At 44.6% G+C, this 22,886-nt stretch overlaps 1 protein-coding gene across 6 annotated transcripts in view; it reads right to left on the reverse strand.

Annotated features, from left to right (window-relative positions):
- CCDC150 (coiled-coil domain containing 150) overlaps positions 1-22,886 on the reverse strand; it is a 200,571-nt gene that overhangs the window by 172,473 nt on the left and 5,212 nt on the right. For all 6 annotated transcript variants that reach the window (XM_077290128.1, XM_077290129.1, XM_077290130.1 and 3 more), the window contains exons 3-7: positions 21,714-21,925; positions 20,171-20,349; positions 13,531-13,599; positions 5,443-5,559; positions 5,241-5,370 (exon numbers count right to left, since the gene is read on the reverse strand). In XM_077290128.1, coding sequence (XP_077146243.1) covers positions 5,241-5,370; positions 5,443-5,559; positions 13,531-13,599; positions 20,171-20,349; positions 21,714-21,925 — 707 coding nt within the window. The remainder of the gene's footprint in view (positions 1-5,240; positions 5,371-5,442; positions 5,560-13,530; positions 13,600-20,170; positions 20,350-21,713; positions 21,926-22,886) is intronic.

The following is a 22,886-nucleotide window of genomic DNA, read 5'->3' on the forward strand; positions in this document are numbered from 1 at the left end:
ACTGGAAATGATGAATCTCCCCCTCAAGAGTTACTGCCACTCTTAAGTATTTTTGATACCTACTATGGATAGGGAGATGGTAGTAGGCATCTTTTAAATCAATGCCGCCCATTCTACAATTTGGAAAAAGGAGCTTAATGGCCGATCTAATAGACTCCATTTTAAACGTATAATTTTTAATAAACGTATTGAGTTTTTTAAGATTTATAATTGTTCGAAATGAACCATCGGGTTTAGGGATTAAAAATAACGGAGAGTAGAACCCTTTACCCTCTTGTCCCTTTGGCACCCTAACTAAAACATTTTTAACTATAAGACTTCTAATTTCCAGTTCAAGGGCCTTCTGTTGCACTGGTGAGGAAAGGGCTGTTAAAATAAAGGAATCATGGGGAATTTGGAGGAATTCTATTTTCATTCCTTCCTTAATAATATTTAGCACCCAGGAACTTGACGTGATTTTTCGCCATTGGGGAAAGAAAAATTTTAACCTGCCCCCTACTGGGGTGTCTGGTGTTTCAGAATTTGTTGTCTCTACGGAAGGGGGGGCCTTTGAACATAGTGCCACCCTGTTTTCCCTCTCTTGTGGCCCATCGTGACGATCTTTCATTTTGTGTTCTTTTCCCGAACGGCCTCTTCCTAAAGGTCTTCCTATAGAAAGGAATTGAGGGGTCAGGGAAGGCTTTTTTCCTCTCTTTTGCTTTTTTGAGGATCTCGTCTAATGCTTTCCCAAACAAAAACTCACCCTCACACGGAATAGCGCAGATCTTAGCCTTTGACTGCGTATCCCCCTTCCAGCTCTTCATCCATAACGCACGTCTGGCATTATTAATTAGACCGGCTGACCTTGCTGCAAGGCGAAGAGAGTCAGCTGAAGCATCAGCCATGAATGCTGCTGCACCTCTAATTAGTGGTATCGCATCCCGCAATTTTTGTCTGGAGACCCCCTGTTCGATTTGTTGATCCAGCTGATCAATCCACACAAGCATGGATCTAGCTGTGCACGTGCTGGCAATTGATGGCTTAAATATGCCCGTGGAAGCCTCCCATGATCGTTTCAGTGACGATTCTGCCTTCCGATCTAAAGGATCAGAAAGTAGGCCCGCATCCTCGACTGGTAGGGCTGACTGTTTTGAGGTGGAGGCGACTGCAGCGTCCACCTTAGGGATTTTAGTCCATGAAATTAACTCCTCATCATTAAAGGGGTACTTCCTTTTGGAGGCTGACGGGAGAAAACCTCTCTGGTCCTGTTTCTCCCACTCCCTCTTTATCAGAGCCTTAACCGCAGGAATTACTGGGAATGCTCTTCTCTTCCTCTCCGCCAACCCTGCAAACATGATGTCTTGTGCAGTTTGGTCGTCTTTTGTATCCTCACAACCTATAGTATTCCTGATGGACTTTACTAGGTTGTCCACCCCATCAAGAGGAAAACAAGCTCGACCCTCAATGTCGGAATGTGTTGAGGAAGAGGATGACGCCTGCGAGGAGTCTGAGTGGATAACGCCTTCCTCCTCGGACTCAGAGCTGGATATAGCCTTTTCTTTCCCGGATTTTTTAGGGGGGTACTGGCTTGTGAGATGGCCTGTAATTCCTCTCTAATTATGGCCCGTATATCTGTGACCGACATAGATGGACTCTGCATTGTTTCCGCCATACACTGATTGCAGAGTTTTTTGGGGTGGGAATCTGGGAGAGGCTCGTCACATAACGCACATTGCTTGTGCTTAGATTTCTGTCTCTTTTTGGCCTGGGAGAAGAAGACATTTGTGGAAAAGGGTGTCAGCTTTATAGGCAGAGGGGAAATCACACTCACCCAGTGAAGCTGTACGGTACCGAAATAGGAGGCTGCGACTTTCTGGATCTTGAATCCTTGGTCTCACTCCTGTGGCTGGCATCTGAGGACCTTCTGCTGGCTGGCTCACCTGCTGGGTCCACAGTCTTGCCTGGGGACGACATGTTGCATCGCCTGTGCGTTTGCAACTTCCCCCTTTTTATAGGCCAGGATCCGGTCAGTAAACTTTTTTTTTTTTTTTTTACTCTGCAGCGGTGCACTGCGCATGCGCGAAACCGCGCTTTTCCCTCCACCGCTGTGTGAGTGACCCGGAAGTGCTCCTCTACTTCCGGGTCATTCTGGGGATTCTTACACCGCTCCACGCATGTGCGGCCGCCATTATCCCGGCCTGCGCTATGGAGCGGTGTACCGGCTGCCGCTGCAGCTGTGCCGCAGATCCCGGACCCTTTTACCTGGTGGTCCGCGTCTGGAGCCTGTTCAAGCCGCACCTCTGCAGCGCTGCTCCTGTGGAATCGGCGTCATCTCTCCCGGACTCAGCCATCCCACATGCCGGCCAGACGAGGGGGGAGCCGTCTAACGGAATCTCCCCCGACGCTGCATCTGGACTGCATCCCCTGCCGTTCGCGCAGAAACCGCACAGGCGGATGCTCCTAGCCCAGGTATGATTTCTGTAGTCTTCAGAGATCCTGTCCCCTGGGAACAGGAAACCTAAACTGAGGAGGAACTGAGGAGGAGAGGGGGACCGCCCCCTTTTATGTCTCTGTAGGTTTCCTGTTCCGTGGGGCGGATCCCTATCTCTCCAGTGGGTGCTGTCATGGCGAAGGGTAAAAAGTTAATTTATTTCAGTCCTTCAATACAAAAAGTGAAACTCATTATATAGAATCATTATAAACAGAGTGATCTATTTCAAGTGGTTATTTCTCTTTATGTTGATGATTATGGCTTACAGCCAATGAAAAACCAGAAGTCTGAAAACCCAAGAACTGAAATAAATTAACTTTTTGATGATATTCTAATTTAGTGAAAAGCACTTGTATTTTGGAAACAAGTTCTGTGGACCAATGAGGTTAAAATAGAACTCTTTGACCACAATGATCAAAAGGCATTAGTGGAGAAAAAAGGGCACAGAATTTCAGGGAAAGAACATCTCGCCAACCATTAAGCATGGGGGTGGATAAATCATGCTTTGGGGTTGAGTTGCTGCCAATGGCACAGGGAACATTTTGCGAGTAGAGGGAAGAATAGATTCAATGAAAATTTAACAAATTCTTGATGCAAACATAACAGCATCTGTAAAGAAGCTAAAGATGAAAAAAAAGGATGGCTTCTACAAATGGATGATCATCCTAAGCACACATCAAAACTCACAAAAGACTACCTCAAAAGGAACTAGCTTAAAATTTTACAATGGCCCTCACAGTCCTCTGATCTGAACATCATCAAAAATTTGTGGTTAGACCTCAAAATAGCAGTGCATGCAAGATGATGCAGGAATCTCACAGAACTGGAAGAATTTCCCAAGGAAGAATGCATGAAAAACCTTCAAACAAGAGTTGAAAGACTCTTGGCTGGCTACTAAAGCGTTTACAAGCTGTGATTCTTGCAAAAGTGGGTGCTAGTAGGTACTAACCATGCAGGGTGCCCAAACTTTTGCATTGGCCCATTTTCATTCTTGAAAGTGTTAAAGATGAAACTAATATATACATATAATTGTTTGGCCTAAAATACAAAGGAAATGTGTCATATCGCTGCAAGAATTGGAATTCTCTGCAGATATATGTAAAAACCGCACCAAAAAGACTCAAGGCAGACATTTAAGGATATCTGCAACAAAAGATCTAATACTCACAGGCTATGTGGATGCAGACTGGGCTGGTGACTTTAGTGATCATATAATCTACAACCAGATATTTGTTCAAGTTTGGAGAAAGTTCAAGTTCCTGGTCTAGCAGAAAATAGGTGTCTGTAGCTATGTCATCTACAGAAGTAGAGGATGTGTCTGCAGCCTACACAATTCAAGAGGTCATTTGGTTAAACCAATTGTTAGGCGATCTCGGTAAGCCATCAACATCATCATTAGTGAGAAGATCAATGCGAGAACCAAACATATTAACGTTAAACATCATCACCTGTGTGATTTAATAGAATGTCGCATAATCGAGTTTGTTTATTGCAAGACTGACCAGATGATAGCTGAAGCCACTTCCAAGAGCCAAGTTTGAAGTATTGAGAACCACTATGTGACAGAATAAGAAGTATTTGGGGAAGGGGCGAAATGGAATAATGTCTTCTAATATTGAATCAACTATTATTTACAACTGTTTAATAGTGAATGAGCTTCTGTTTCCAGCTATAGCGTTAATTTGCCAGTAAAAAACGGTTAAGAGAAAAAGAAAAAAAACTAAAAAAGCAGAACATTCCTGGTCAGTGTGTGTGTAGCTGGATCACACTTTACTTTCACTTTGCAAGCTGACAGACAAGACGCTATGATTCTAAGCTATAAGAAACACCAGTTGTAAGCTGTGTTATTTTTGTTCCTGAATAAATATTCACTGTTGAATGGCTGAACTGTACAAAGATGAATCCACTGCCAAAAAAAGTATTTCTGCTTTTTTGCTGCACATTGCAGGAACTTGGTTTAAGAAAATGTAATTTACAGCATTTAACCCCATCCCACAAAATAGCAAATTAATAAGATTGACTAGCTCCTGAGACTACACCATTAACACTGGGTGTCAGCTGTTACATACAGCCAATACCCCTTTTTTAAACAGCTAGTATTGGCGTTAAGGGGTATTCCCACAATTAAAAGTTATTCCCTTAAAAGAAATGGTGGGTCCTACCACTAAAAATCTCAGCTATTTCAAGATTGGGTTCAGAATCTTGAATGGATCAGGGGTGGACATGCTTCCACTCCATTTATTGTCTATATTGACTAGTGGACATAACTAAATGCTGTACTCAGCCAGGGGCCAAACATTCGCCCATAAGTCTATCATGTACTGGAAATTATTAATTAGGCCATGCCAAACAAAAATAACATGTACAGAAAAATACTGTGCACAGGTTGAAATCTGTCAATCAATGGCAGAGGCAGGACTAGCCAATCTAATGAATATCAAAGACTACAAAGTGGAATCTCATCACTGAGAGGACTAGCAGAGCTGCAGCTGACACAACAAGGAACCCAGTAAGTAATCAATGCTGGAATCACAGTCTGTGCCCGTACTTTATGCTGCCAGATTGTCAAATTGGGCAGCATAAACCTAGTAACACATTAAATTTAAGAACATTATCAAATTTGCTATATTTTTTATGAACTGTAGCAATAACGAAAATGATTACATTTTTTTTCCCGAAGGGTATGCAATCAATTTAGGTAAACTGGGATGTGACACACTTTTGTTCAGATAAAACATGGCAGGTTTTATAAAGCAATCTAATAAATTACCTATTTCACTCCGCAACTGCTGATTGTCCTTTTCAACTTCCTGGCACTTGGATTCTGCAGCCTCTAGCTTGTCTTTTATGTCTTTGTCTTCTTTGCTGATTTTTTGGCAGTAATGCTGCAGCTCCTGAACCTACGAGTCATACAGAAAGCATCTCAGTACTACACCACATGTCAGTGTAGTCAGTCTAGGTCTGATACCAACCTGCGTGCGCTCCTCCTCTACAATATTCTTCATGTCCTGCACTGTAAGGAGCAGCGCAGCCTGCTCCTCCTCAAGCAATGCCCGCAGAGTAGCTTCTTGGGATAACTTGTCTTGTAACTGGGAAAGTAAGAAACATATCACCAATATACACAGTCACACACGATCGTCAATTACAGTGTTCTCCTTAAAACTGAAAAACCCATTATTTAGCCCTTTTCCTAGTAAGAATTAACCCCTTCACCCACCCCCAGCCTGCTTACACCTTCCTGACCAGGTAAATGTTATCAATTTTGACCAGTGTCACTTAATGTGGTAATAACTGGGATCTGATGAAGAATTCCAGAGTGATTCTGAGATTGTACTTCATGTTAGTGATGAATTTTAGTTAATCTTTTTTGCATGTATGAAAATGTTGCAATTTTCAAACTTTTCCTTTTTATACTCTTAAACCTGATCGTTATGTCACATAAAATTGCTAATAAATACCGTAACATGTCTACTTCACATAAGCATCATTCATTAAACAGATTTCTTTTTCTTATGAAGCTAGAAGGCTTTAAAGTTCATCACCAATTTCTCATTTTTCCAACAAAATATATGAAACCAATTTGAAGGGACTTTGAGGGACCTATGACAGAAAATACCCAAAAGTGACACCATTTTAGAAACTGCACCCCCCTCTCCCCAAAGTGCTCAAAAGCAAATTCAAGTTTATTAACCCTTCATGGACTTCACCAAAATTAAAGCAAGGTGGAAGAAAAAAAATAAAAATTTTACTTTTACCCACAAAAATATTGCTTTAGCCCCAAATTTTGAATTCTTAAAAGGGTAATACGAGAAAATGGACTGTACAATTTGTTGTACAGTTTCTCCTGAGTACGCAGATACTCTACATGTGGTGGAAAACTACTGTTTGGGAACATCAGGTTTTTAGGTTTGTCTGCTGTCACATACTAAAAGACGACTTTATTTCCCACTCGGGACGAGTTTACGCTTTTATTGGTACCATTTTCGGGAACAACTTTTTGTTATTGCTTTCTATTCCAATTTTTGGGAGGCAGAATGAACAAAAACCAGCAATTCAGGAATTGTTCTTTTGAAGCTTTTTTATGCTGTTCATCATATGATTGATAAAGAAGTTTTATTCTTCGGGTCAGTACGATTACAGCGATACCACATTTACATTTTATTTAATTTTTTTTTTTATGTTTTGTCGCAATAAAAACTATTTTATAGAAAAAAAAGCATTGTCTTTGCATCACTATATTCTGAGAGCTATGGCTCTTTCATTTCTCTGCTCATAAAGCTGTATGGCGGCTTTTTGGAACAATATGTCGTTTTTTGGGTTTTTTTAAATTCGTTTATTAAGAACAAAATGAAATTACGTTACATTCATATTTGCTTTCAAACAATTAAACGTAATGAACCATACAGCTAAATTATGTATTTAGCAAACCTATAATAGAATATTATAGCAAACATTCTCATGAAGCTATGGAGTAAGGATACCAAATTATTTGTAACAAATAAAGAAGTCAATCGTGAATTATACCTATCTCTACTCTAACTACTAATATGCTGCGTTACCTCATATCTGCCGCCCATGTAATATCTATACCAGTACCAAAAGCAGTCATGTTGTAACTACAGAGTGAGATGGGAAGAGTTCCATCTACCCCAAATTTTTTCAAATTTTCCCGGACACCCCCTGTTTTGATATAGTGTACGTTCATATGGAATGATCGAGTTTACCAGGTCAATCCAAGATCTCAGGGAGGGGTGTGAACCTCCCATCCACCGCAGCGCCAATACTTTCCGTGCCATAAAGAGAGTTTCCCGCAAGAGAATCCCAGTGTGGTGATCCCAATTCTCCTCCCCCCACACACCGAATATACAAGTTAGTGGGTCAAGGGGAACAGGGGTTGATAGTAACGACGTCAACAAGGACGTCACATCCCTCCAATAATGAGACATGAAAGGACAGCTCCATATCATGTGAATGAAGTCTGCATCCGGTGAATGACATCGCAAACATTCTGATGTTTGGAAACGACCCATTTTAAAGAGCCGTACCGGAGTTAAATATGCTTGGTGTATTATATATAGCTGGGTCATCCTGTTGTTAACTGATGGGGATACTTTAATTGGAGATTCAAGAACATCATCCCAATCCTCTTCCTGTATACCGGAAAGGAGTCTCCCCCATTTCCCTTTAATAGAATCTAGAGTAGGTGTACCTCCCATAGATAGTAAATAAGTATAGAGGGAGGAGATGAGACCCTGAGGACCTTGAGAATTGAGAATCCCTATCAAGGGTAGAGAGGATATAGCATGGTTTGCGCCCGAGTGTCTCATATACGATTGCACGGCTGACCTCAATTGTAAGAATCGAAAGAACTGGGACCTCGGTATACTATATTTAGCTTGTAGCTGCTCAAAAGATACAAAAATTCCCCCATTATAAAGATCGCCTATTGAAGAGACACCATGCGTCACCCAAAAAACCGTGGACGGGTGGCCAGATAGAGCCGGAAAATAGCCGTTGTTCCAGCAAGGCATTTCTGCTATAATGGCTGTAAAACTAATAATCTTTTTTTATTTGCCTCCAAACTGAAGGGGCCAAACGAAGTAGAGGCAGCAAACGGGGAACATTAGTTTTCTCCATCTCCAAAAAATTTAGTGGACAGTCAATATGGGCCGATTGAAGTAAGTAGCTTTCAGAGTTAGGAATAGACTCACCCGGCATCCACTTATTGAGAGCTCTAGCCTGGCCAGCCAGATAATATAGAGATCCCTCCTGTTTTGGTCTCTGTAGCGTGGATAATTTAAGTTTAGGCCTAGAATTCCCCCAAATGAAAGTTGTAATTTGAGAGTTTAGGGTGGCAAAAAAGGATTTAGGGATCGGCGTTGCACTATGCTGAAGGGAATAACTAAGTTTAGGGAGCAGTATCATTTTAATTAAATTAATACGACCAGCTACAGAGAGCGGAAGTTTAGACCAAGTCGCAAATTTAAATTTAACCAATTCTATCAAAGGAAATATATTGAGTTGTATGTCAAGTCTGCTAAATTGGGAAATATGTATGCCCAGGTATTTGAAGCTCGATACAATAGGGAGAGGAGAGAGGCTCTCGAGGCGGGGTATTGGAGTATGGGAGAGGGGCATCAGTGCCGATTTGTCCCAATTTATATATAGACCTGAGTATTTACTAAATGTATCTATAGTAGCAATTACCTGTGGCAATGTTTCTTCCGCTTTATCCATAAACACTACCATGTCATCAGCATACAGACCGATAGTGTCCACCCGACCAGCTATGTCTATACCTTTAATATCCGGGGAAGACCTTACATGTATCGCCAGTGCCTCTATCGCGAGAGCAAAGAGCCGGGGAGAGGGGGCATCCCTGGCGGGTTCCTCTATGTAGTGAAAAGGGGCTAGAAATTGTGCCATTTACTACCAGACGAGCTCTAGGTTTGATATATAGTAGACCCACCCATTTTAAGAATTTATCTCCGAAACCAAATTTTTGCAGGCAGGCTGAAAGAAAGGACCATTCGAGAGAATCAAAGGCCTTGGCTGCATCCAGCGATGCCAACGCCCAGGAGTTATCTGGTACCAATGAACTGTATTGGACTATCGATTGGACTCGTCTAATGTTAATAGAAGTGTTTTTGCCCGGCATAAAACCCGTTTGGTCTGGGTGTATAAGGTCTAGTATAATTGAGTTCAGTCTGATGGCTAGAATTTCGGTAAAGATTTTGTAGTCCACGTTGACCAATGATATAGGGCGGTAAGATCCGCATTCCGAAGGGTCCTTCCCCTCCTTTTTAAGTACAACAATGTTTGCCTCATAGAAAGTATTAGGCATAGAGCCTCTCTCCCACATCCCTCGAAATACTTTTAACAAAAGCGGTGCAAGTATGTCGCGGTATTTCTTATATAATTCAACAGGGAACCCGTTTGGGCCAGGAGCTTTCCCAGAAGCAATATCTGCCATAGCATATTCAACCTCCTCCCAGGTAAACTCAGCATCCATAAAGGCCCGTTGAGTTCGGCTCAGTACAGGAAATGTTATATCCGATAGGTAGTTTAAGTTTTCCGAAATATCAAGATCATATTTAGAGGAATATAATGACTTATAATATTCATGGAAGCAGTGGAGTATCTCCTCGGTAGAGGATGTCAAAGATCCGTCTGGTGTTCGGATCTGCAATATAGTATTGGAGGTATTGTGTTGACGTACCAAAAAGGCCAAAAATTTACTAGCTTGGTTTCCTAGTTCGAAGTAAGACTGACGCGCAAAGAATAGTTTACGCTTGGACTTAGTGTCTACATGCTGTACATATAGCCTATGGGAAGATAACCATGCAATTCTATTGCCATTAGTAGGGTCAGATATATATGCATATTCCGAATCTTTTAAACGCCTCTCCACCTCATCATCCTCCCTTGAGGTCGTTCTCTTTATATAAGAAATTGTGGAAGATAAACAACCCCGTAAATATGCTTTGAGGGTATCCCAAAACGTATTAAGGTCTTGGGGCTCCGGATGGGACAAGAGGAAACATTTCAGCTGATCAACAGTTCTATCGCTAGAGTCTATTAATTTAAGCCAAAATGGGTTCAATTTCCAGATTATACCATTGTTGGATTGTCCGTATTTAAGCTTAAGAATAATTGGCCTGTGGTCAGATATTCCCCTATTGCCATGTTCAATGCTATCTACCCACATTGCCACCCGCTCAGAGCCAAATATGTAATCTAACCGGGAGAGAGAGAGTCTAGTAGATGAGTGACATGTATATCTCTGTACCTCAGGATGGCGTATTCTCCACAGATCTAACCACCCACTGCCCTCCATAAACAAAGCCAATTGTGAAAGAGCTCGAGAGGGAGATTCCCCAGCTGCCTCATCGCCCAATCTCAACCTATCAAGGCGGTGGTCCATGACCAGGTTAAAGTCCCCCATACAAATGACATTAGCTTCTGGGAAGCTTAGGGCAAAATTCAATGCCTTCCGTAGGATAGAGATGTTGGCTGGGGGGGGGGGGGGGTTTGTAGACACACAATAGAACATATTCATGAGAGTTGATTAGGGCATGTACAAAGACAAAACGGCCTTCGGAATCTCTTCTAGCTTCTTTGGCCTCCCATCTAACGTCCCTGTGAATAAGTAGTGAGACCCCTCAGGAATAACTAGTGTGGAACGAGTGAATGGACCACTGCACCCATGGCTTTTGTACACAACGGACCGAATCTCTGGTCAAATGAGTCTCTACCAGTGCCACAACATGGGGACAGTGACGCTTAATTTGTGAGAAAACCTTAATCTTCTTCCGAGGTGACTTAATCCCCCGTACATTCCAAGACATACAAATTATTTCAGATCCCATACTCGTACATCAAAACATGGTAAACAGTAGTACCCGAGCAAAATCTGAGGATAACCCACGTAGGGCAGAGTATTTGCTGGTGGCGATTTCTACCTACAGAACAAGTAAGACCAACATAAAAATAAAAAAAAGAGCAAAAACCACAGTATAGGAGTGAAGTCCTGTGCTCCTATTAACAAGAAAAAACGGGGATACCCTCACTGGTGTCAGCGTCCGGTATTGTTAAGTTCGACGCCCTCATAGAAAGCTCCATTATGCTGTTAATAGCACCAATACATTACGATTATTTTGCATTGGCTGCCCCGTGGGTTCGCAGCCACCCAGCCGCCTCTTCTTGATCAGTGAAAAACACAGAGGTACCCTCAAAGACAACCCGCAACCGAGCAGGGTAGATCATGGAATATATAACGTTACGATCTCTGAGTTGTTTCATTATATCCATGAAGCGTGCCCTGTTTCTGAAGCTCTGCCGAGAAGTCTGGGAAAATTGAAATAGTGGCATTGTGGAATTTAACAGGGCTCTTCTGCCTTGCCAGACGCAGGATAGTGTCTCTATCTTTGCAGTTGAGAAGGCGTGCCAGAAAAGGCCTCGGCGGGGCTCCGGGAGGAAGAGGTCTCGTGGGAACTCTATGGGCCCTCTCCACGGAGAAAGTTGAGGAGAATTCACCTCCCAAGGAGGTTTTGAGCCAGTCCTCTAAAAATTCTTCAGGGCGCTGGCCCTCGGAGCGTTCTGGTAGACCAATAATCCGGATATTGTTCCGACGCAGTCTATTTTCCAGATCATCCGCTTTTTGTTTCCAAGCGTTTATGGAGCCAGCCACCTTTGTCAATTTGGCCTCCATGGGGGGGATAGTATTTTCCATCTGTGATACTCTTGTTTCCACCTCCGTAATGCGTCTTTCCATAGCTTGCATATCATGTCTCAGGCGGTCCACCTCAGTGTGCACATCCTCTATTTTTTCTGTAAGAGAAGATCTGGTCAAGGAGATAGCCTGCATTAATTGTTCAGAGGCTTGTTTGAGAGTTAGTTCTTCCTGTTCCCCCTCCTCATTACTGTCCGATGGGCGACCTTTACGTGAAGCCTGTGTGGGGTTATTCCTAAGATTTCGCCCACCATCCGGAGGGTCTTCTCTGGCATATTTTTTTTGTTTGTCGGCAGCTCCTGAACCCTTAGAGTGCTGCATAGCTAGTCGAGGTGGAAGACAATAAGGTAATTGTGAGGCAGCACAAGATAGGTGGGATATTTATAATTATGGTAGAACAAATTAAGCGCAGCAATGCCAGTCCAGTCCGAAACTCAGCGCACCAGGGAGGAGGAGAAGGACCGCAGCCCCGCAGAGAAAGCAGCAAGGAGGGGGGCCAAGCCCTCCAAATTTCTAGCGCCAACGGAGGTAGGTGTCTTCAGACTGGGGGGAAGATCGGGGCCCAATGTCTCAGAGCACACACCGACTATCCCCACTATATTGTTTAGAATGGAGTTTATGGCCACCTCCCGTATAGCGCTGTCAGGACAGTGTTCAGCGCAGCAGCTCCTCCTGACTGAGTGCGCGCCTGCAGAGTGACCGCCACCTCTCACCGGCGCCACCAATCCACTCTCCCTGTCACCGGCGCAACGGAGTCCTAGTACACACCGCCACCTATACCGTAGAGCCTCCCGAACTCAGAAGAGCCCCAGCAGCGTTGATAGAAGTGGCGCCGCTCAGTGTTAGCCTGAGCGCGCGTCTTCAGAAAATGGCCGCCGCCTCGTGTGTCCCACCGCTCTCACGGGTTCCTCCGGATCCCAAGCCGTCTCCAAGCCTCGGTACACTCTCCGCAGCAGCCGCTCACCTCCCGGGGTCTCAGGGGATCAGCAGGCAGTAAGTGCTTCACACTGAAGGGGGTTAAAGTGCCAGAATATAATCAGGATATCAGGAGCTCTAGCCGAGTGCGTCCTCTCGCTCCTGTTACATAGCTACACCCCCCAATATGTCATTTTTAGAGATACCAGTTTTATTTTTTTCACTTGACATTTTCAATTGCATTTTTTTTTTTTTTTGTTCGGCACTATGATGAAAAAGCATAGTTTTTTAGCAGTTTTTTTTCTCTACTTTTTATGCTGTTCACTGAAGGGGTTAACTAATTTGAAAGTTATAGATTGGGTCATTCCAGGCACGGTGAAACCAAATATGTGTACTCTTATCATTTTCATTTATTTTAATTTAATTTGTGAGAATTTTTAAAAATATTTTTACAATATGTTTCTACATTTTTTTTTTTTATTTTTTTTTTAAATTTAGTGCCTCTATGGGATGCTCACTTTTATTAGCCTGATTGCTGGTATAATGCACTGCAATGCACCATTTGGATATAAACATTAAAATTCTATAAAATAGGCAAAAGGAAGAATGACGCTATGCACGGCAGGCAGGCAAGATGCAATTACTTACCTGTTAATGCTTAGGTACAATTTTTGTTTTTTATACTGCCCCATATATACCCTTTAAGCTTTCATACCAGAGACGTTCACTCATAGAAATAGTGTATATAATAGAGAGGCCTCTACAGCAGGCCTCCCTAGATCAGTGGTGGGGCTATCCTAAAGATTTCATTGATTTAAGAAAGAGAAAATCCTAAACTGCATGTAAATAAAATCTATTTATGTTGCCATTAGGTATTTCTAGCCTCACAGTTTTAATAAGGAGCCACCAGTACCTTAGCCAGCCTTTGGCTCATACAAGCTTTAGTAGCTTTGAGCTCCTCCGCAGCGATAGTCATGTCAGTCTATATAGAAAAGGAAAAGAAGATATTGGGGGAATGAGGACTAAAATTGCAATATATTGTAGTCTTTAATAACATACAGCAGAACAAATGTTTAATATGATAAATGATGTACTATATTATATACAGTAATCTGATAACTACACGTAATCTCCAGTCCTACCAAGACCTCCCTCTCTCCTCCACACTCATAGCTTCCTCACACAATCGCCTTCAAGACTTTTCCAGAGTATCCCCCATCTCCTGGAATTCCGGGTCCCCAACATATCCGATATCTCCCACATTTGAAACATTCAGATGGAACTTGAAAATCCATCTCTGCAAGAAAGCTTACAGCCCGCAATGTGCTGCCACATCGCCATCACCGAAGCTGCCACCTCACCGAAGCTGCCGCAACCTTCTGACCTACTGTATCCTTCCCCATTATCCTGTAGAGTCTACTGTAGACTGTAAGCCCACAATAATTTTCTATACAGATCCTCAAAGACCAATATGAGGAAAGACGATGAATCGCAAAAGAGGGATTTTTGTGTACTCACCGTAAAATCCTTTTCTCCGAGCCAATCATTGGGGGACACAGACCGTGGGTGTTATGCTGCTTGCCACTAGGAGGACACTAAGTGATACAAAGAAAGTTAGCTCCTCCCCTGCAGTATACACCCTCCTGCTGGCCCTCAGCTAACCAGTTCGGTGCAAAAAGCAGTAGGAGATCAGTAACAACATATTAGCTTACAGCATGTCATATTATATATGAGTATAGCATATCGGATTATAAGAACAAGCATAAGCCAATACCAGGGTGGGAGCTCTGTCCCCCAATGATTGGCTCGGAGAAAAGGATTTTACGGTGAGTACACAAAAATCCCTCTTTCTCCTTCGCCTCATTGGGGGACACAGACCGTAGGACGTACCAAAGCAGTCCCTGGGTGGGGACAACGTCAGATCAGGCCCTGTGTAACTGCTACTTACAAGTGCGCCACCGCGGCCTGCAGAGTCCGCCTGCCCAGAGTCACATCTGTGGAAGTCTGGGAATTATAATGCTTCAAGAATGCATGCGGACTGGACGAATCCGCAAGCTTGCAGGCGTGTCTTGTCGACGCCTGGTGCCTAGAACCCACGATAGACAGGGAGATAGGCTGTCATCTAACACGGAAGGACTCCTGGATGGTGAAAGGAATACACCAGGCTAAATGGCCGATGAAGACGGCCAAACCCTTCCTGTAAACGTCAGGAAGCCTTCCTCTTACCGTTAGGAAACCCAAGATACAGTGTCCAACCTTCGGAAGGACGCGGTCCTCAAGACGTACCTACTCAGAGCACTCGCTTCGTCCGGAATATGGGGAACTCATTCCATTTTGTGGACTGGTGCCAAAAGAGATGAGGGAAGAACTATGCCCTCATGACAGTAGTAATACAATACCACCTTGGTAACTAGGGACGGGGAAGGCCTGAGGACAACCTTGCCTTGAAGGAAATAAGGGAAAAAAGTCTGAAAAGACCCGTTAGCACCGAAGACTCGTCAGGATGAGGATATCGCCGAGAAAAAAGGGGGCGACCTTCCCTAATAGAATAGATCCCAATGATCTAACGGTATGCAATAGGGAAGAACTACATGTGAAAACATCCTGCGAGGTGGTCCCTACTTGCAGTTTTGTTGCAGAAAGACAGAAAGCTACCAGCTCCGCAAGCGAACTGACGTGGTCAGTGCGGATTTCCGAGGATCACTGGGGCCCTTTCTGCTTCTGAAAAGCTTTCGGAAGTGGAAACTGGTACCACGGAATAACCAGAGCATGCAGTGCGATGGCTCTTGGATCTCGAGGCCGAACAACAAACTCGAGTACACAGGCGATCAGTCAGGACGCCATCCGAACTACAACTGTAGAGCTCCAGTGAAGGCGGGTCTGATGGAAGACTTCCGGGTGAAGTTCCCACTCACTTGAGGTGAAACCCTGATGGCTAAATATGTTCGCAGCCCAGAGTTCTACTCCTGGGATATGTACTGCCAAGATCACCGAGTGATAGATCTCGGCCCATGTGAGGTACCTTGGCCATGGTGCTTGAACGTGGGTACTCGCTAGATTATTGACGTATGACACAGCCGTGGCGTTGTCCAATTGAATTCGGATGGGTTGACCCGCCATAAGGTAGTGGACCTACTATAGGACTACCTTTGAGATCTCCAGAGCAATGATCGGGAGAAGAGGACTGGCATTGGAAGTTACTAATAACCATGGAACCGGGAGAAAAAACCCTGGATGAAGAAGGAGCTCAGACTATCGTCTGAAAGGCTGCTTGACTTGCTGAAAACTAACGGAGCGAAGGAAACTGCTTCCATTGTCGTCTCCATTTTTTTTTTTATTTTTTTTTTTAGAACCCTCCCAGCAAATCGAATGAAATGAGGGGATGAGTGAGCAAGAGCGCGAGCTCCCTGTTGAAAAACCATGACCTTGTCTGGAGGGAGATTTACCACCCTTCTGGAAGAGTACCGGATCATCCTCAAAAAGGGTATCTGCTGGGCTGGAAATGAGAAGTTGTCTAAGTCTAGCCACCAGCCCAGGTGAGAGGGTATCGCAAGTGATATAGACGACTTAGCGTAGTCCTGCAAGGGCGGGTAAACAGTCGGCCAAACAGAGCAGGACGGCCACGCCTCTAGGTGCAAGATGACAGCCGCCATGCCCTTGCAAACACTCTGGGTGCGGTAGCAAGGCCGAAGGACAAGGTCGTGACTTAAATGCTGTTCACGAATGGAAAAGCAAAGGAATTTTTGAAGAGGTTAGGCATCCCGAATGTCGATTGATGCTAGAAACTGCACCTTTTTTGTTGAAGTAATGGCTGAGCGGAGGAACTCCATTCGAAGAAGAACCTTGTGAAAAAATTGTTAGAAGTTTGAGGTCCGGGATCGGTCCTACTTCTCGTTCCCCTTTTAGGAACCAAGATCCCTTAGATCTAGACTGTCCTGGACAACCCTTTCACTGTTGGTCGGGGCTGTGGGAACGTACGATCCTTCATTAGTCTCCCGCTCAAAAATTTGATTGACCAGCTGAACTGTCTTCAGGAAAGGGGTACTGGTGTGAATCAAAGTAGTTAAGGTCTCCAGGCAGGAGACCGTTGCTCTAGCAATCCATGCAGCGGCTAGGGAGGGTAGAGGGCTGGACCCGTAGCCGCAAAACGGAACAAACCAGATTTGCTATTTGACAGATCGTGGCATTTTTAATTGAGGACATATCGGGCAGGGATACTGGTAGGTAAACCACAGGAGATTGTACCCGGTTAATCTGCCAAGTGGCAGAATGCGCCGCTGCTTCCAGCAGGTCATTGCAGAGTTAAAAATTAGGAGCCTCGATCCACCATCCTCTTAACAGGGAAGTGGAGAGGGAACATTCGCCTTCTTGCATCTTCTGTTAAATAGTGGTGATGCAGAGGGGGGTGCTCAGACGCCCGAAAAAGGGTGCCTCTGTACATCCACAGAGTTCAGGTCTCCGGGTGGACAGGACAGGTTGTCTGGCGTTAGGCCTGGATGCAGAAAAGGATACCTGGAGGCGACCTTCATGTGCCCGTCTGTTGATGGTGTGGGGAGACCGGCGCCCTTTAAAGTGCCTGTCGCCCTTAAAAATCAGACCAGGCATAGCGTCCCACGTAGAGGCTTCTGTCCAGTTAATCGCATATCCGGACTGGATGGCAAAAGCTCTACGAGGGAGTTTAGACTGAGGCAACTAGTTACACTGGGATAAACTGGGATCAGCGGCAGAGGGCTCCTCATTTATGACCAGTTTCGGATTGGTCACGTGCCTTTAAGACCAGGGAATACTGGTCATGTGCCTTTAAGACCAGGGAATACTGGTCGTGTGCCTTTAAGACCAGGGAATACTGGTCGTGTGCCTTTAAGACCAGGGAATACTGGTCGTGTGCCTTTAAGACCAGGGAATACTGGTCGTGTGCCTTTAAGACCAGGGAATACTGGTCGTGTGCCTTTAAGACCAGGAATACTGGTCATGCGGGTTTAGGTAAAATCTCGCAGCGAGCGAGAAGCGCCAATTCAGGGGGCGGAGCCACAGGCACGATGTGGGCGGAGCCTCGAGACTTCCATGAATAGGCCCAAGCCGGGGCGTAAATTTCTGCAGCCGGCGCCAGCGTAGAAGTGAGGGGTGGTCACCCGTTGCTCGAGAAAATTGAGCGCTTCCGTGCCAGGCGAAAAGCGCCAGGAAAAAAGGCAGAGCCGCCTTAAGGCGCCACAGTGCGCTTCTGGGGTGCGGCCTACACATCGGCCGAAGCCGGGAGCTAAATTTTGTAGCCGGCTGGAGCGTTACCTCAGGGAGGTGGGCCACAGGGAAGCCTGAGACTGCCTGTGAATATCCCGCTGCAGAAACCCATCGCTGGCAGGATCCACTCACCAACGGTGCGCGTCCCGGCATGGAGCCGCCGCGGATGTCGGGTATTGCAGCGTGGATGGGCGTTACCTCAGGTGCAGAGATAGAGGGATAAACCTCAATCCATCATCCCTTTTGTTAGGGAGGTGGAGAGGAACCGTCCGCCTCCTTGTGCCATCTGCTTTCACAGTGATGGGACAGTGGGGGCTGCCCGGACCATGGAGAGGGGCTTCTGTATATCCACGAAGTTCAGCCCATCGGGGCCGTGAAGGCACCTTCGCCCCTGAAGGGGATTTCAACTGCGGCCTAGTCCGGCTGAAAAAGCCGGGAACTAAATTTATGGAGCCTGCCGGTGGAGCGCGTCAGCGGGCCGCGCGCCGAATGATTGCCGCTGGCGTACCGGCCAGTGGCACCCCCAGGACCGCATCTTCCACGCAGGCAGCGTGAGGAAGAATGGCCCCCGAGATCTGCAGGGCGCCTCTCGTCCCAGACGAGAAGCGCCGATATAGGGGGCGGGGTTACGGCCGTGGGAGGGATCTGCCCACTGCGGCCTACTCCAGCTGAAAAGCCGGGGACTAAATTTCCGGCCTGCCTGGCGATGCGCGGCGGCCGCAACGGAGCGACGCTAACCGCCGCAGTTCCCTGACCGCCGGCGCCTCTCCCCAGGGACTCTGCCGCAAGTACCGCCGGCGCCTGCCCCATAGAGGCCACTGCGGCCTACTCCGGCTGAAAAGCCGGGGACTAAATTTCCGGCCTGCCCGGCGGTGTGCGGCGGCGCGGCCGCAAAGCGATCCGGAGCGCAGGAGGGGAACTCCTGATGTACTCACAGTCTGGTAATGCAGGTCCCCCTGTCCCTGCGCGCTCCATCCATCCTGTCATCCTCTTCTGTAATCCCTTTGTGCAACGCCATGTGATGTGGGCCTTGTATGTCGGGCCCCCGGAAAGGAACATTAGAGCAGGCTCCAAGTACTCGCCGTCTTGCAGGGGGAAGGGAGATCGGGACCAAAGATGGAAACCCGTCGCCCCAGTAAAAATTGGCGTGCTCCAGCGTCGCAGGAGAGGGACGGGGAGGTATACTCGCCGTGCTCGCCTGTTGCTGGTTCGGGGGAGAGCGGGCCCTATAAAAGGGATCCGTCGCCCCCTTCACTCCGTTGAATAAAAAATAAAAATTTACAGAAAAATAAAAATTAAAATAAGAAAGTTGGGGTCTGAAAACAGACCCAAGTGCCTCCTACAGACACTAAGCAAGAACTGGTTAGCTGAGGGCCAGCAGGAGGGTGTACACTGCAGAGGAGGAGCTAACTTTCTTTGTATCACTTAGTGTCCTCCTAGTGGCAGCAGCATACACCCACGGTCTGTGTCCCCCAATGAGGCGAAGGAGAAATATGAAGTTTAAAAATAAGTCTTTATTAAATCTTAAAATATAAAATGAAAATGAAATGCATGAGTAAAGCAATAGGAATTAAAAGAGGACGAAAAACATGGAACCGCTAAATATAAAGCATAGAGCATGCTAATATAATTATATTTTAAGATTTAATAAAGACGTATTTTTAAACTTCACATTTTGGGATTCATCTTCTTTCCTCATATTGGTCTTTGAGGATGTGTATAGAAAACTCTTGAATGGACGTTTTAACCTTACTTTCAATAAGACTGTGTCAATTCATGTAAGGGCAGGGTCCTTGCCCCTTTGTATCAGTCTGTCACTCTTAGTTTGCTCATCGTAATTTATATGTAACCCCTCCTCATGTACAGCACCATGGAATCAACGGAGCTCTAAAAATAAATAGCAGTACTAACTACTAAATATATGTATAGTGGGCTCCAATGACAGCGTATTAATAGATACACCTCTTCCTAGAATTTGGCCCTAACCAACATGGACTCAATGCCATTATTACCCTCAGGATCACATACCGGAGCCCCATTAGGATTCCTCTACTGGTGACGACATGCCAAATATTGGACACAATGCAAATGAAACTTAATGAGATTTAGTTTGGGTCAAAGTGTGCAGCCCTCTAGTATCAAACAATTCTCATCGGTCTATATCCCATGTCAGAACTTTTCTATAACCGTAGCAACAACTTAATAATCTCCAGTAAACTAATCAGTTCAAAATGAAGTATGTATAGGCTATATAGGAAATAAAATGAATCTATTTGCAGCACCTAGGACATTACTATATATATTTCTTAAGGTACCTTGGTGGTTGTAGCAATCTCAAGAGCTGCACTCAGCCGGTCTTTGGCTTCCTGTTCTCTTTCCCGCTCTCCAATCGCACAGTTCAACCTTTGGCGCAACCTCATAACCTCCAGCTGTGATTCCTTCAGTTCTTGGGCATGCTCTTCTTGCATGTGAAGTAAACGATGCTCAAGTTCACCTACAGGTATTAAATTATTAAAATCTTAGATTGACCAGTGCTGGATCCTCCTGGATAGTTTCAAATGAATCTCTAACCCTTAAGCATCAGGTCTCATGTAGAGATCTGCTTCTTATGTACAAATTCTATTTGTGATTTTCACCAATAGATTGCTTAACCATTGTAGTCTGGGGCTGTTCACATCGACAAGTCTTTTGCAGACCAAGTTGTCCAGAAAAAAACCAAAACAGAGACCAGTTCTTGATCCTAGTTTTTAGAGTTGGTGTAAACAGATTCACACCTCATGTTCCATCTGCTACGACGGAGGCCACAGCATGGAAGCCATAGTACCTCCTATTACCCGCCAACAGTCGCAGTTATTCTTTAGAATGGCCAGCATCACGCCACAATGAGAGTTGCACCAGGCCTGCTATTCCAAAGAAGGCCCACGAAATACCAGCAGGTAAGAGGCAGTACTCCGGCTTCCATGCGGCAACCACAGACCACTGTCATAGTGGATGGAACGGGACGTATAGATTTGCACCAACTATACTAGTCAAAGATCAAACGCGCCAGTTCAAATAAATAGGTCCATAAAAAACTCAGACAGCACTCAAATGCCATCTTAGTTGTATTCTAGTATTGTCCAATTTTCATGTTTGTTTGACAGGAGAAATTTTAAAGAGTAATCATCGTGTTATAGAATCTTATACATAGAAGTAGTAGCTGCCATCTCCGTAATGTAAAAAATTGACTTCACCGAATACAGATTTTACCCTTGAATTGAGAATTCTGAGAATAAAGATCAGTCCAGTAGAAGAAAAAACAGATTTCTTTGGTATATTACATAGACACATGATATATTACAAACTCACTTATTTTCATGATCACTATTGATTTATGAAATAAAAATTAAAATTACAGTCGTAAAGAAACCTCCTCATGTGCAAAAAAAAAATAACTGGTGAAATTCAGATGATAAAACCAGACACACTGACCAAATACTGATGAAAATAACAAAGTCAGGTGATCCCCATGAGATCCAATGCAGACAGCGCTGGATTGGCGCCGAAGGTTAGTATAGGTGTTATTAATTTACAAGGGGGAAACAAGGATTGAGAGGGGGTTGTCCTAGTAGACAACACCTTTATAAGGAACCTGACATCTCCAAAATTGCTATCGCTATATGACCCAATGTCTGCAGGTAAAAACGATTTTGGTGATGTCAGATTCCCTTTTAATACGCATGTTGCTTTCAGATCTTTTACTGACAGTGAACCAACTATTTCAGTTCCCCATCACAGGACAGGACAGGGGTAGAATGCAGGCGCCCGGAGGGCTATTAAAACATGGCACGTATAAGAACGGCTCCTGGAGCCACTTACCTGAGTGTTTTGTGCTCAATTCTCGATCTGTGTGCAGGCGGAAAACATTGAGTTTCAGAGTCTGGAGCATGCTTTCCATATGACACATGCGAGTGACTAGATTTTCACAGTTTTTCCACAAGGTATCACCATCTCCAGTGAACGCAGGCCGGGCCCTCACTGGGCTGATTGGACGGATATGTTGCGCTTTTAACTTTTCACATTTCGCAAATCTAATGGAAATCAATAGAGAAAAATAACTGGATGTCCAAGAGCAAAAGACGTTCTGTCTAAACCCGCCCTATCAAAGCAAGCAAGGCAGCGGCATGGTAATCCAGGGTTCAGGGTGACAGATATTACAAGGAAAAGTTACATTAAATTCAATACCTAGTAGTCAAATCAGGATAATTTAACATGTGATGAGAGTATCGGAATATTTCCATACTGAGAAATATTCCAACAGTCCGGCACTGGTGGTTCTTAAGAGATTGTATAACTTTCTGGTGCTAAAGATTTCTGCGGGTCTGACCTATGTTGGCGACTGATGATTCACAATATGTTTTAACTCAATTTCTAGTGGGGTACTTCCTTTACCCCCTTCACGATTTCTGACGTACATGTATGTCTAAAGTCGTGTCCCTGCCGTTGATGCAGGCTCGCACGACTGATTTAATCAGCTATCACACACCTTTCACAGCCATGGGTTGAGTAGTGCTCCGCTCACAGCTGTAAACCCGTTAATGCTGCAGTCAATCTCTGAAAGTGGCATTTTACACTCGTCAGCAGGGATGCGCTGAGCCGAGGGTCTGGTGATGACCCCTGTGCTTGTCATGTGGCCGGCGTTCATAGAAGATCATGATTTCTGTTATACATAGCAAAGCTGATGAACTATTATGTAAAGCAGAAGCAATCAGAAGATTGCAGCTTCCAGTAAAAAGTGACAAAAAAAAAAAAGTTTACAAAAATATGAAAAAAAAAAACTAAAGTTCAAATCACTGCCCTTTTGCCCCATTAAAAATAAAAAAATAATAAAAAATATACCGTACATATTTAGCATTGCTGCATTTAGAAACGTCTAATCTATCAAAATATACAAAAAATCCAATCGGTGATGACTTTTGATGACTATTGAAGCCAGTAAAAAGTTTAAAAAAAAATGGATTTAGAAATTTATAAATTTTAAAAATACATAAA

This window comes from Ranitomeya variabilis, chromosome 2 (genome assembly GCF_051348905.1).
Source record: "Ranitomeya variabilis isolate aRanVar5 chromosome 2, aRanVar5.hap1, whole genome shotgun sequence".
Classification (NCBI taxonomy): Eukaryota; Metazoa; Chordata; class Amphibia; order Anura; family Dendrobatidae; genus Ranitomeya; species Ranitomeya variabilis.